The 16,014-nt window shown below is 33.7% G+C and overlaps 1 protein-coding gene across 1 annotated transcript in view; it reads left to right on the forward strand.

The window, feature by feature from the left end:
- Positions 1–16,014, forward strand: part of CCDC178 (coiled-coil domain containing 178) — a 528,736-nt gene that overhangs the window by 349,107 nt on the left and 163,615 nt on the right. Inside the window, exon 22 of the mRNA XM_017873932.1 lies at positions 2,115–2,264. Within this exon, the coding sequence (XP_017729421.1) occupies positions 2,115–2,264 (150 nt within the window). The remainder of the gene's footprint in view (positions 1–2,114; positions 2,265–16,014) is intronic.

The raw sequence follows: 16,014 nt of genomic DNA on the forward strand, positions 1-16,014 counted from the left end.
TTTAAAATGAATAAAACTTAAACTTCATTATACATCTGAAGGTCACTGACTTTCAGGAATAAGTAGTGAATTGGTATATCCTTCACATATTCATTACTGGAAAATGATAATGTAAAATATTGTGACTGATGTAACATTTTGAAGATTTATTGGCATAACTACACAATTTGATTTTTTGGCATATATTCTAATTGCGATACATAAAGTGGAAGAACTGGTATCATTCAAAAATTGAACATGTATGCATTTAGAAATAAAACTGCGTATTAAACAGTGAGCAAAGTATGTATTATAAAATATTTCCCCAATTAAGTTCCATTAAATAGGTAAAATGCAAATCCCATAACTTTGTATCACTCCTCTCAAATTAAATGTTTATAGTAGCCATCTAGAAATGGAAAGAAAGCACCTGAGAAGTAGCATGTCTCAGACATCAGAGTTGTGCTTAGATTTAATCAAACAAAGAAATGAACAAAATATTCAAAATGATGCCTATTCCTTTCTAAAGTAGAACATTTATCAATGTTACAAGTTAATCGCTTCAGGATTGGATTTTAATATTAATGATGATATCTAAAATTAGTATAGCTATCTTTTGAAAAGAATCTACACCAAAGGAAAATATTAATAGAACTTTGTCCTCCTAACAAAAGATAACTCAATGTGATTTTAGGCAAGTTTATAGATAGAAGTTACTGAAGTTTTAAATTATTGTGACAGAATTAAGACAAGGGCATTTAAAATGATTCTCAGTTGGTCATTTTGGCTTTTTGAAGAATAGCTATGACATAATATTTATCATTAGGGATCAATATGGATACCAGGCTTTCATGAGAAATATGTTTGTTGACCTTAATAAATCTTCAAGTGTGTAAATACAGAAATATTTGTACAGGCAATTTTCTGCTGAATTACATTTCCTCTCTACACATTATCACATGGCAACATATTTTTTAACAACTTATACTAAAGGTTTGATGTGATGGCAGTTTTCACAAAGAAACAATTTTAATTGCTTCACAATGGTTATTTCTGTATCTAGTTATTTAATCATCATTATCATCATCATGATTAATCTGCATTTATATGTTTTGACAACTTATTTTGCTATTATAAATAACATTGTAATGAATAAAGCATTTTGCTTAGAATAGATTCCCAAAAGAGAAATTACTGGATTAACAGGTTTGAAAATATTTAAAGCTATGAAAAAAAACGCGCAAAAAATATTAAACCGCTGACTGTGAGCTCCCGTCCCATATTTTTTCATAGCAGCTCGCAGTAAGTTTCTGTAAGTACAAAAAAAAAAAAAAAAAAAAACAGGACTCAAACTCAAGTTTAGGCATTTAATTTCAACCCTTCATAGATACCGCCCCGAACTCGCCACACTCGAACCACCGTGGGATGGCGAAAGTTATTTTCTAAGAGATTTTAATATTACGGATTTGATGTATATTTATTTAGTCATGGAGGAAAGGACATTATACCATGAAGTTCAACTGCTCACAGTAGCAGATTTAACTTTTATTTAAACATAACTAAAATATATTAATTGTAAACAATGACGCTGGGTGCTTCTAAATTTTGAGTTCCCTATTCTCTCTTACTCTTTCCTCGTCTGTGTTTTTAATGTTTTCTATGAGTACCAACATTCTGAACTTCATGGAGATGAAATTCTAAGCTACAAGGTACCATCTACTCATTTAAGCACAAGGGCTAGAGAAAAAGAGAAGAGGATAGGAAACTGTGAAAGTGCTCCTGGGATGCTGATTCAAGGGTCGCAGGATTGGGCACTTTCCAAGGCATGATCGAGGGAAGTTCAGGAGAAAGGCAGTGAAAAGAGGTGAAGTAAAAGTCAGACTAACTCTGATGAATCACACATTAATGTTAAAAAAAAAAAGCCTGCATCAAAAAAGAATATTATTAAATCAACAAAGGATATTCGTATCAGGAGAAACATTTTTTGGTTATTTTGTTATTTTTCTACTATACATAATAGAGCATGTTTAGATAATTTAAAAGATGTAAAAATTCAAACAAATCCAAATTATTTTAATTGCATTTGTATATATATATATACACGCAATTAAATTATATATTTTTTTATCTTCTAGAAAATAGTAGCTGATTCACTTGAAGAAAATCTGCGTTTAGCTCGAGAGTATCAACAGCTACAGACTACATTCTTAAAGGAAAAGGACAATTATTTCAATATATATGATAAACAGCTATCACTTGATACTTCAATTAGAGATAAGAAACAGGTATTGGTTTTTCTAACTGTTTTAAGATAATTATTTATGTCATATATGCACTATAAAAGTAAAAAGTAGTCAGTTTGGGTACCTCTGATCTGACGATGATACTCCACAACATGGCCTATTTTCTCTGTGTAGTTTTGTTGTATATTTATATCAACCTTTTAAAATTGAATTTTGAAAGAATATTGGAGAAATGAAAAACTTAGTTTCTAATCCGCTATTCTTTACTAACTTGCTTTTAACTAATATGACCAGAAAAGCCAATTTTTTATTTGTAGATTTAAATATATTATCATAGTCTTCATATTTTAATTCTAAGAGTCGGTGATTTCCCATGGTAGGCCTCTAAATTGTCTTTTTAGTATACAGGCTCCAAATTCTGGTAACTGTTTTCTTGTTAGATATGGAGATTAATTAGAAACTTGGAAAAATAGCTGACTTTCTCTAATGACTGAAAATCATTGAGAATTCTAAATATATTTTGTAAAATCTTCTGCAACGGTATGTGGAAAGGTAAAGCACATAATATGCTATGAATCAAAAAGAAAAAAATGTTCCATTACTAGTGTTATGATACAGTCACTTCCTCTATGTTCTCCAGATACTTAGTAACAAGAACAAATATTTTCCTTTGAATATTTGTTTTCCTCCAGGATTCAAATTTGAGAAAATATAGTTATTATTTTTTGACAATGTAACCATGAAAACCAAACTGATCCTTTCTCCTACTGGTATCACCCATATTGTTGCATTATAAATCAGTAGTTTAGAATAGTGGTGCTATGCTTATGGCTATTACGGAATGTTGGGAAGGCAAAGGGTGGGATTTGAATGCAAGTTCTACTAGCTCCATGATCTTGGCAAGTTGCCTTTTCCAACCTCAGTTTTCTTATCTATAAAGTAAGATTTACCTCACAGGGTACTTGGTAAATAATAAAAAAGAACCATTCATAATAAGTTACTTTGAAATTTAAGGGCTGCTATACAACTGCAAGTAATTATTACATTCGTCTGGCATCCTCCCTACCTACTTCCCTATTTCCCATCTATCTACTCTCATGAGAGTAAAAGCTTCTGAATACATTGGGAAAGAGAAGAAGGGATTTTTCTCTTAAAATCTTGAAATGATAGCAACATGAAGATACATCGAGGTACAAGTGTTTGGGAGGCTAAGGTGGGAAGATCACCTGAAGTCAGGAGTTTGAGACCAGCCTGGCCAACATGGTGAAACCCTCTCACTACTAAAAATACAAAAACTAGCCAGATGTGGTGGCATGCACCTGAAGTCCCAGCTACTCAGGAGGCTGAGGCAGGAGAACCACTTGAGCCCAGATATGGACGTGGCAGTGAGCCGAGAATGCACTGCTGCACACCAGCATGGGCAACAGACTGAGACTCCATCTCAAAAAAAAAAAAAAAAAAAAAAAAAAAAATGAAATAAGTGTGTATGGGAAAGAATTGATAATACAACTATCTACCAAAATCTTAGTGTCCTCAAACCATTTTGCAGGATTCAAAGAAAGGGCATGTATGTATCTATGAAGAATTTGTCCAGTCACTTCCTGCATTTGACATTTTTATTTGAGGTTAAATATGTTCTACTTGTTTTTCATAATTGAGAAGGAGAAAATAATCATTGGCTTTACTGTATGTCCTTTTCTATTTGGGGGAAACAAAAATAAATAGTATGTACACTTACCAGTTTATAAAGAATCACTTGGTGGCAAATGACAAATACATTCGATACGTGCATAAATTGTAGAGACCCCATGCTTTTTAAGAGAAAGCCCTAATATCACATTTTCATAGTAAGAGCAAAATTATCTTGATCTCATTTTGGAATTAAAGCAAATCTTGATGCAAGATACAAGGACTGAGACTGTAGTAGGAACAGACAGTGGAGATTGCTAGGAGATTGGGTTTATGTTTGTGATCCCTGAGACGAATCACTTTTAGCACACCTGTTTCAGGGAAACTTTCAAGATTTATTTGTACTTCCAATCATTTTTCATTTCCATCCTTCAGCGATGGAGGTCATTAAGTGCAGGCTGCCCTTGTCAGTGTCATGTAGGATCAATTTGTTGCAATGGACAGAGAGGCCTTATAGATGCTGTTAAATCTGTCAGTGAGAAATCGTATGTCATTAGCGTCTAATGCATTGCTTACAGGATGGAATTTGGCCATCAAAAATGAGAAAACTCTTTAATATTTTAGCCCATTTCCTTGATATTGCAGGATTTCCCATGTATGCAGGTTTTAGTTCTTTGGCCAATTTCGTTTGGGTACACAAAAGCACTATTCTGTCTCTGATTCCCTTGTTGAATTCACTTGTCAGATAAAATGGATCTCACTTTTAGGAATTTTGTGCATTTTTCCTGTTTTAGACTAATTTCATTGCTTCTGAACATGAATTCCTTTTGGCATGGTAAATAACTGTATTTTAATTATTGTGTTTCTCAGGGACTATTATTCTCTCTATACAAATTGTACATTTTCATACTTCTTTGTATTTTTATGCCGAGAGTAATAAAGTAAACCTAATGAAAGAGTAAAACAAATTTAAAATAATGCCCCCTTACTTAACACAATCTTACACACACATGTCTCAAATGTCAGAATGCTATAGTATTTCTCTTAGTGTTAATATTATGTCTGCTTTATTTGCTTGTGTTATTTTTGATACTTTCCTGTACTTTTAAAATTTGTAGTGATGGATATTTTGCCGTTAAAAATCAAAAAGAGGCAAAAGCAAGTATGCAAAATTCTTATTTGCCCTGTTCATGGGTAACGATACAAAATAATCCAATCTAAGACTTCTTAGATGTCAAAACTAAAACTAACACTAGAAATACATGAAGGAAAATCTCTGAAAAACAGATTATACTTCCGTGTGAATATAGACATTTTCGTTAGAAGCTTTCAAATACTTTTATAAAATATGTCATTTTAATATTTTATCTTAAAAATAAAAAATCCATGGGTATTTTGATGAAGTCACCATGTATTTAAGTGCCACCTCAGATTCTTTGTGCCTGCACAGAAAGGTAAGTTAAGCAAGCATGCAGAAACTGAAGTGATCTGTTGGCTGAAAACAAGATGGCTTCCAAAATGTGTTAAAATACATTTTTAAAATTATATCATTAACCATTTGTAAAGCTTTATGCTTCCTTACTACAAATCCCAGTGCTTTCAAACTAAGGTAATGAAAATTATTACAGAATCAGTCAACACATAGCAAATACTTATGTGGACAAAGTATTTGTGCTATATTGTTTGCAAATATTATCTTTCAGTGTCTCTCAATAATCCTGGGGAATTTTCTATTACTATTATATCTCTCCCAATGTAAGATATAGAACTAAGATTGAGTGTCACACAAGATTGCTCAAGTAGAGGGAGATGCTGGGATGGGAATCAAATTCAGATTTTTCTTATATCTAATCTATTTCAAAATTATAATACTAACTCTTTACTATAACATTAATTAAACAGTCCTATACATGGCTAATCAGGTTATGTAAAGCTTTGAAGAAAACGTGTAATTTATATATGGTATCTCTAGTGTTCAACTGAAATAGATTATTTAATTCACTAGTTGTTTCTGTAATTTTAGTTCATTGGAGCCACTTTTTCAGTGATTTTCTGGGGAAAGGGCCACCTGTTTACTTGGAGGAGATTTAATTTTTATAGCGATTATAGGTAGGTTTCATAATTCTAAATTGTAAAACTTTTGAACTAGAAATGCCTTTAGAAATATTGCCCTCCTCTTTAAAAAATAATTTTACAGAGGAAGAATCTTGGGGAGGCCAGAGTGGCTTAGTGATTTACCACATACACAATTAGGTAGAAGAAATGTTGTCCTAGAACTTAGTTTTCTTTACTCACGTTCAAATGTCCAATAAACTGCAGATGAGCATATGCTATGATTTTTTTTGGAGGTTTGTCTGGACCAATAGCTGAGATGTAAGCGGCTCTTTTAAGTGATTTGGGCCTGTAAGGGAATCACAGAGACATGAATTAGAGGACTACTCTGCAGCACAGTGTGTTGGCTTCTAGGGAATACTTCTGATCCTCATAGAACACTTGTAATCCATTCATTCAATTATTTAAAATATATTATTAATCACTAATTGTTCTATATACCAGCAACGAACAATTGGAATTTGAAATTTAAAATACCAGCCATGAACAATTGGAATTTGAAATCTAAAACACACTGCCATTTATATTAACACACACACACACAAAATTAAGTGAATTTAACAAAATATGTATAAGATCTATATGAGGAAGAGCACAAAATGAATGAAAGGAATAAATCAAAGAAGATCTAAATAGATGGAGAGATATTCCATATTCATGGCTAGGAAGACTCAATATTGTTAAGATATCCATTATTTCCAACTTGATATATAGAGTCAATATATTCCCAATAAAAATCCCAATGTATTTTGTGAATATCAATCAAATGATTCTAAATTTTTTATGAAATATAAAAATACACAAAATAACCAGCAAAATATTGAAAAATAAAGTTAGAGAATTAACACTATCTGACTTCAAGATTTACTATAAAGCTGACAAATATACTATAGAAGATATAGAAACGTGCCACCTTATTTCTGCTTCCGTGCTAAAGGTTGTGCTCTGCAGTCCAGGAGATTCTTTCCTAGGCAATAATGTAGAATCAGAGCTCTCCAGCATCCTTTCTTCACCCCACCAAGAGAAGAATTGTGTATTTTTGCTATTTAATCTACCTTGCCTGGGTCTCACTGGACAACATTTCTATATTAAATTCTCAAAAAATTGTATCATCTATAGATTATATAAATTTTCTCATCAACTTTCCAACACAGTTTTCTTTAATACTCACTTTGTATCGATGTGCTTAGGAGTCAATGTCAATTATAGCAATAAAGTTATTTTCCTAGAGAAATATGAAAGCTGTTTGATTCTCATTTTTATAAGTATTTAGTATGGCTTGTTGTCCTGCACACCATATAACTGTGCTTGGATAGTGATTTCTGTCTGCTTGTTTAATGTAGATAGAAATTCACTTCTTTCATAGCAAAACCATAAAATAATAGTTTTCCCTATAACAGCTATTTGAAGACCCTATCAGTGTCTCTGCTTCCATTTCTTAGAACACAGGCATGTGGACATGCAAACACATATACACACACACACACACACACACAAATGGCTTTGGCCCCTGTTTCTTAGAAAACACACACACATACACACACTTGTTCTAAGGCATTATCACACTTTAATTTGCATTAAATTTATACTGTCCTGTTTCTCTGAAGAGTTTTCCTTATGAGACCTGTGAAGAGCTTTGGTGATGCCCGAGACAGAAGTAGACAGCTAATAGTCTATTGTTTTATCTCAATGAATCTCCCTTTTGTTGTCCAAACTCCATGAGGAAAATACCAATACTGGGAATTTATTTCTGGCCAAGACGTTAAAGAAGTAACCTTGGCTTAAATCAAACCAATTATTCAGTCCAATACCAGTTTTGAGAGAGTTTTCAATATGTGTATCTTTCATGCAATTTTGAGATTTTCTTCTGGTAGAGTTGCATAGCAATGAACAGATTGTTTTTAATATTAGCCACACCTTAAGAGTGATTTATTGAGTGTGGTGATAGACTCTAGTATATAAAAAATATTTAGGATAAAATTTTCGTGTGTGTGTGCGTGTGTGTGTATCTCAACCAATGGCTGTTTTGTTCCCCAGGGAATATCTGGATATCTGGCAGTGTCTGGAGACATTTTTGGTTGCCTCTGGCATCTAGAAGGCAGAAGCCAAGAATAAGGATGTTGCTAATCATCCTACAGTGCACAGGACAGTCCCTCTCCCCTTCACACACACCAAAATTCTCCAGCCCAAATGTCAATAGAGCTGAGGTTAATAAACCTTTATATACAGAGGGAGAGAGAATTTACCTGTCATATATATGTAATGTGCATGTGTATGTGTATATACATATATATAACATGAAACACTGTTTACTATATCCCCTTCTTAAAGATTTAAACTGCGTTTGTATATTTAAAATTCTGAGAAATTCAATATTAAGAAATCTGTTGACTCTGTTAACCCTGAATTTTCTATTGTCCCTGGAATTCTTTCTTCTCAGGAAAAGTATTTACTACTGATTGACTTGGTGTTTAGTAGATTAAACCTTGGAAAATGTTATTCTCTCAATATATTCTCTCTCCTTCTCTATATATATATATATATATATTATTATATATATAAGATATATATAAGAGATATATAAATATATAATAAAGAGATTATATATATTAAGGACTAACATTATAATATAATATAATATATAAATAAAAACATCAGAGGAATAAGAAACCTTTGTCACAAACTGTACTTTCATGATATTCTGCTGATATATAACTTTAATAAAAAAATAAGTATTCTTTATATTACCAATAAAGCCATAGAATAATTTTGAATATTTTCAGATAAATATGTTCTTTGGGAATCCACACCTATCCAGAATGCTGACTTTCTTTGATGCTGTAGTAGAGCAATAAAATGAAATAGTGTTGTTTTTATCACTTGAAACCTATGTTTAAAAAATTACAATAAAACAAGTAAAATATTTTTGTATACAACTTTTATGATAGGTATATTTTCTGATTAGCTACTACGTGACTTATAACTGCCATTGATTTTCAATTCTGTGGGATTATCTGTTAATGATTTTTTCATTTTGAGCTGTGCATAAGCTTCTCAATGACAAACATTTGGAAAAACTCATTTCGTAATCATCTTTTCACAAATCTATGAGCTATATCTTATAATCATTTATTAAAATAAGTATTAATATAGAAAATGTGTATTTATATGCTAAATATTTTCTTTAGTCATTTCTTTTTTCTTCGGAATTTAACCGTCACTGAAGGTGAGATGGGAAACCTATAGACAGCTTATTTAATCCCATGAGCCTCTGATAATAAGGAATATTAATATCTCCCTAGCAGGATGGTTGTATAAAACAATATACAAATAATTACTATTTATGAAGCACTACTATGTGCTAGGCACTTTGTTAGCTTTTATATGTAATTTTTTTTTTTTTTTTTTTTGAGACCGAGTCTCGCTCTGTCGCCTGGGCTGGAGTGCAGTGGCCGGATCTCAGCTCACTGCAAGCTCCGCCTCCCGGGTTTTACGCCATTCTCCTGCCTCAGCCTCCTGAGTAGCTGGGACTACAGGCGCCCGCCACCTCGCCTGGCTAGTTTTTTTGTATTTTTTAGTAGAGACGGAGTTTCACCATGTTAGCCAGGATGGTCTCGATCTCCTGACCTCGTGATCCGCCCGTATCGGCCTCCCAAAGTGCTGGGATTACAGGCGTGAGCCACCGCGCCCGGCCTATATGTAATCTTATTTAATTCTCTGAACAACTCTCTGAAGCATAAAAATATGTTTTAAATATAAAGCACCTAGAACAGTTTTCTACAAACTATATTTTGCATATAGAAGTTATGGCCACTAATATTTCTATATATGTGTCTCTCATTTCTTGTATCAAATTGAAGTGTGATTATATGATTATAACATGATCTTCTAGTCTATAATAGGTGTTAAACAGTGTATGCAACCTGAGAATATGGGATGGATTATGAGTAGAGAGGACAGAAGTGGAAGTAGTAGAGACATTATGATAACCCATTAGAAAAACATGCGAGGCCCTAAGGAATGAAGGAATCGCACCATAGCAAGAAATCTAATGCCCAGGTAAAACTGACAGAGGATGATACAGTAGAAAATCATGTATATATGCATGTATAAAACCAGGCATGAGGGATAGACTCAGCAATGACACATGGGTTGGAGAAATTAATCCAAATATTTCTTTTCTTTTCTTTTACTTTCTGTTTTTTGTGTGTGTTTTTTTTTTTTTTTTTGAGATGGGGCCTTGCACTGTTGCCCAGGCTGGAGTGCAGTGGCGTGATGTCAACTCACTGCGACCTCCACCTCCAGGTTCAAGAAATTCTCCTGTCTCAGCCTCCCAAGTAGCTGGGATTACAGGTGCCCACCACCACGCCCAGCTAATTTTTTGCATTTTTAATAGAGACAGGGTTTCAGTATGTTGACCAGGCTGGTCTTCAACTCCTGACCTTGTGATCTGCCCACCTCAGCCTCTCAAAGTGCTGGGATTATAGTGAGCCACTGTGATCGGCCGTTAATCCGAATCTTATACCACCAAACACCAATTAGAACACATATATAAATGAAAAGATCTCATTTGCAATAGCTACAACAGCCAAAAATTTCCCAGAAATACCTAATATGAAATATGTCATTTGTAATCTTCGTGAAGGAACCTGTAAAATTTTACAGATGGAAAAGATAATAAAACAGCACATGTCATAACAATACCCAACATTTTAATTTGGTTAATCTGGAATCTTCATGTTATAATTTGAAAGCAATTCCAAACAAATTACAAGAATATTTTTTGAATGCTGATAAAACTATTCTGTACTGGAACACGAAAACAGATTAAAGGATTATGGAGAAAATGAGAGAATATTTGTTCTAGCTTGTTCTTAAACAAATAAAGCTACAAGAAGTGTAACATGTTATAACAATGACAAAAAGTTCAATGCATCACAAGGACTGGCTGCAAAAGAAGTCCTAATATGCCTATATTTATTGTATAAAATGGGAAAACGCAAAGAAATGCAGCATAGTCTTTTCAACAAAATGGTGCAAGGCTTACTGTATGTTTTCAGGAAACTGCAAATAAATCCTACCTTGAACCACGCCAAAAACCACAAATGCTCTCAAGTGTTAAATATAAACACAAAGTGTAGCTAAATAGGCATCTTATCTTGAAATGAGAAGAGTTTTATCAACATCATGAAAAGAAGAAATCTTTTAAATGAATATTTATAAATTTGCTGACATGAAAATTAAATGTCTGTGAGTTTAAAACTATGGGAAAATATTTCAACACCTGTGTCAAACATGGACTTAATATTTTTACCACATGGAGTTGCTACTCTCTGTGACTTAAAAGATAACTTCTCTAGTAGATCATGAAAAAAATCTAAAAAAGTATTAGCCTGGTATGTCTTGTCTTTGTTGAATATTTTTAAAAAATATAAACAAGGTTGATAAATAAAAGGGAGAAAAGTATCCGTTAATAGTTTAAAAAAAAAAAAAAGGAAAGGAAAACAGCAGGAGAGCATTTGCACCCACCAGATTAGCATAATATTTTACAGTAATAATATCTAGTTTTTGGAGGAAGCACTGAAAAATTGACACTTTCACCAATGGTGATATTGTACTTTGAAATGCTCCCTATGAAGAACAAATTGACGATATATAGCAAGAGCTTTAATATATTCATACCCTTTTTCTCTGAGGAACATTACCAAAATATGCACAAATGGTGTTTTCAACAAGAATTTGATTGTAAAATGGGCAGAACAGTGTAGCATGGAGCCAGACTGCCTGGGTTTGAATCCTGCCCTTTTACTTCCTAGCTATGATTTTGAACAAGTCATTTACCTCTTGGAGCCTGTGGTTCCTGATCTGTAAAATGAGAATAACAGCAGAATCTACTTGATACAGTTTTTCTGACAACTAATTTAATACATGTAAAGATTTCTAACAGCCTTTGATACATAGTAAGTTCTACATATATTTCAGTTACATTTGTTGTTGTTATTAAATGAGATTATATAACATACTTCACAGATTGTTTAGTATGTATGAAGAGAGAATAAGAATCAAAACAGGTATTATTATCATTATTTTTATACTATTATGAAATAACCTGAACCGTGGTAATGGAATCCTTATAGGAATGACTTTTATTACCTTGTATTAAGAAAGGTTATATGAAATCAAAACACATTGTAAAATTATCACTTTCTGTTAACCAAGAGTGAATTAAAACAATAGATATCAGGTAACTTAGATGTGATTATTTTTATTTTCAAAGGATTCTTACATCATGAGAGGCTCTAGTAACATAGTGAGTCACACAATCATTTCAATTATACTAAACTAACTGGGATTTTGTCTGTACCCAAATTTCCAGAGAATATATTTTGCATGCTGTGCTCTAATTATTCATATTCTTCTTTTTGATATGGGGGTCTCACTCTGTCACCCAGGTTGGAGTACAGTGATGTGATCTCAGCTCACTGAAACCTCTGCCTCCTGGGCTCAGGTGATCCTCCCGCCTCAGCCCCCTGAGTAGCTGAGACCACAGGTGCGTGCCACCATGTCTGGCTAATTTTTGTACTTTGGGTAGAGATGAAGTTTCACTATGTGTTGCCCAGGCTGGTCTCAAACTCCTGCGCTCAAGCAATCTGCCTGCCTCGGCCTCCCAAAGTGCTGGGATTACAGAAGTGAGCCACCATCCCAGACCTAATTATTCATATTCTGTGAATACCTGTGTACACCTGATTCTACTAAAAGAAATTAATTGATTTTGGGAGGTTCCTCAACTAATTCACTAGATACTAATTCACAAGTTAAATTTTTTCCTGCTTTCTTGAAGTGAACCTTGAGTAAAGCAATTTACTGGTACAGTGTGACCCATTAAGAGTTTGTTAATAAGTGACTATGGAAAAATATTGTGGACAGATAGACATTAAAAATACTTTCCTTTTGTCAGTTGAAGAGTAATTCTCACTGATTTCCTATCAAAATAATCCTGAAAATGACAAATGTTCTTTTTTACAACCTTGTACTTTTCCATCATAGTAAATCACTGATTAACAAATAAAACAACATGTACAGGCAATACCTTATCTGAGAAAAAGAAAAGTAACAATGCAGTGACTGCAGTGTTTAGAGTTTTGTGAGACTGTGTCAGATATAAAATCCTTGTCTAGTTATTTCCCTTGGTATGGGGTATCAGAATTGTGTGGTCTTTCAAGAAAAAAAAAATATTTTAAAGAAAGATATATGCACTGTACTCATAGGTTATTGAGAAAAGTATATAAAACAAAGCTACTGTCTGAATGATGTACATAGAAAAGAGCAAAATGTTATCTGTAAAAGCAGAAAAGAATATGGCTTGCTTGACTTTTTGTATCAAGCAAGCTATGGCAATCTTTTGATTCTAATATGAAACTATAGTAAGGATCATTGCACTAATGCATGAGGATTTGTGATAATGTTGCAGAAATTTTACTGTCAAAACTGAACTGCAGTGTAATGACTTTTGTTATCATGGTTTCTAATAACTATTCAGCATGAATTGACCCTACATATGTTTTGCTGCAATAATGTGTCACTAACTCAGAAAGCTAAAAAGAAAATAAAAAACAGTTAACAATGCTGTATATGACTTCATGATAACCTTTACTATTAATATTGTTAAAACAATTATATTAATAATAGTCATTATGCAAGCTATGGGATCACATGTCAGTGAAACCTTGGACACATTGTGACAGTTCTGGCTAAAGAAACCTACGGAGTACTTTACAATAAAGTATGTCCTCCTCGGTTCAGCCTGGGCACTAGTTACTGACTGTGCTCTTACTACTTCCATATCTGATTGTTACCTCTATTGTACAGAGTCTTTGACAAGTTTCCCTACTTCCTATAATGTGTTTATTTTTCCTTTTATGGGCTATCTCTTTAGTTTTTTACTTTCTATATTTTTGCATGTCCTTATTGCACCTCCTTATTGCAGTATATTTTTATTTCAGCATCTCTTCATTGCAATAAATAAGAGAAAGTAGAATGTTTACTTTTCTGTGTGGCAGTCACCATGCTAGACATTTACACAGGTGTAAATCATTGAGTTGCACCAACCATATCATAAATGTTGACCAATTACAGATATCATTATCATTTTATTCTATTATTATTTAATTCATAAAACACTATGAAACAACTGGGAATATTCCCATTTTTCCTTCGAAAACAAAGCTACGGTATTAATTTGCTAGGGCTGCCCTAACAAAGTGCCACAGACTGAGTGATTTAAACAACAGACATTTATTGTCTCAGAGTTTTGGAGGCCAGAATATGAGATGAAGGTGTCAACAGGGTTGATTCTTTCTGATGATCTGGTGGTACGGATCTGTTCCCAGCCCCTCCCTTGCTTGTAGGGGGCTATGTTTTTCCTGTGTCAATAGTGTCTTCCGTTTGTATGCATCTGTCCAGATCTCCTCTTCTTTTCTTTTTTTAACTTTTATTTTAGGTTCAGGGTTACATGTGCAGGTTTGTTACATAGGTAAACTCATGTCATGCGGTTTTGGTGTACAGATTATTTTGTCACACAGGTACTAAGCATAGTAACTATTAGTTATGTTTCTGTTTCTCTCCCTCCTCCCACCCACTACCCTCAAGTAGGCTCCAGCATCTGTTGTTCCCTTCTTCGTGTCCACAAGTTCTCATTTAGCTCCCACTTATAAGTGAGAGCATGTGAGATTTGGTTTTCTGTTCCTATGTTAGTTTGTTAAGGATACCAGCCTCCAGCTGCATCCACATTCCCACAAAAGACATGATCTCATGATCTCATTCGTTTTATGGTTACATAGTATTCTACAGTGTAGATGCACCACATTTTCTTTATCCAATCTGTCCTTGATAGGCATTTGTGTTGATTCCATGTCTTTGCTGTTGTGAAGAATGCTGCAATGAACATTCACTTACATGTGTCTTTATGGTAAAATGATTTCTATTCCTCTGCGTACATACCCAGTAATAGAATTGCTGAGTCAAATGGTAGTTCTGGTTTTAGCTCTTTGAGAAATTGCCACACTGCTTTCCACAATAGTTGAACTTACACTCCCACCAAGTGTATGGGTGTTCCCTTTTCTCCACAATCTCACCAGCATCTATTATATTTTGACCTTTTAATAATAGCCATTCTGACTGGTGTGAGATGGTATCTCATTGTAGTTTTGATTTGCATTTCTCTAATGATCAGTGATATTGAGCTTTTTAAAATATGCTTGTTGGTCACATGTATGTCTTCTTTTGAAAACTGTTGATGTCCTTTGCCCACTTTTTAATGGGGTTGTTTTTGGCTTGTAAGTCTGTTTAAGTTCCTTATGGACACTGGATATTAAACATTTGTCAGATGCACACTTTGCAAAAATTTTCTCCCGTATTGTAAATTGTCTATTTACTCTGCTGATAGTTTTCTTTTGCTGTGCATAAGCTCCTTGGTTTAATTAGATCACATTTGTCAACTTTTGGTTTTGTTATGATTGTTTTTGGTGTCTTCAACATGAAACTTTTGCTGGTTCTTATCTCCAGAATCGTATTGCCTAGGTTATCTTCCAGGGTTTTTATAGGTTTGGATTGTACATTTAAGTCTTAAGTTCATCTCGAGTCCATTTTTGTGTATGGTGTAAGGAAGGGGTCCAGTTTCAAACCTCTGAATATTTCTAGCCAGTTATCTCCTCACCATTTATTGAATAGGGGGCCTTTCTGCATTGCATGTTTTTTCACTCAGAGATCCATATAAATGTTATATTTCAATAGTTTGTCTTTCTATATACAACCACTTTCCCCCCACAAAAAAAAAAAACAGTTTAGAATTTTTTTTAAGTTTTTTTTATTATTATACTTTAAGTTCTAGGGTACATGTGCATAACATGCAGGTTTGTTACATATGTATACTTGTGCCATGTTGGTGTGCTGCACCCATCAACTCGTCAGCACCCATCAACTTGTCATTTACATCAGGTATAACTCCCAATGCAATCCCTCCCCTCTCCCCCCTCCCCATAAGAGGCCCCGG

This window comes from Rhinopithecus bieti, unplaced genomic scaffold (assembly GCF_001698545.2).
Source record: "Rhinopithecus bieti isolate Rb0 unplaced genomic scaffold, ASM169854v2 scaffold_5260, whole genome shotgun sequence".
In the NCBI taxonomy this organism is placed as follows: domain Eukaryota; kingdom Metazoa; phylum Chordata; class Mammalia; order Primates; family Cercopithecidae; genus Rhinopithecus; species Rhinopithecus bieti.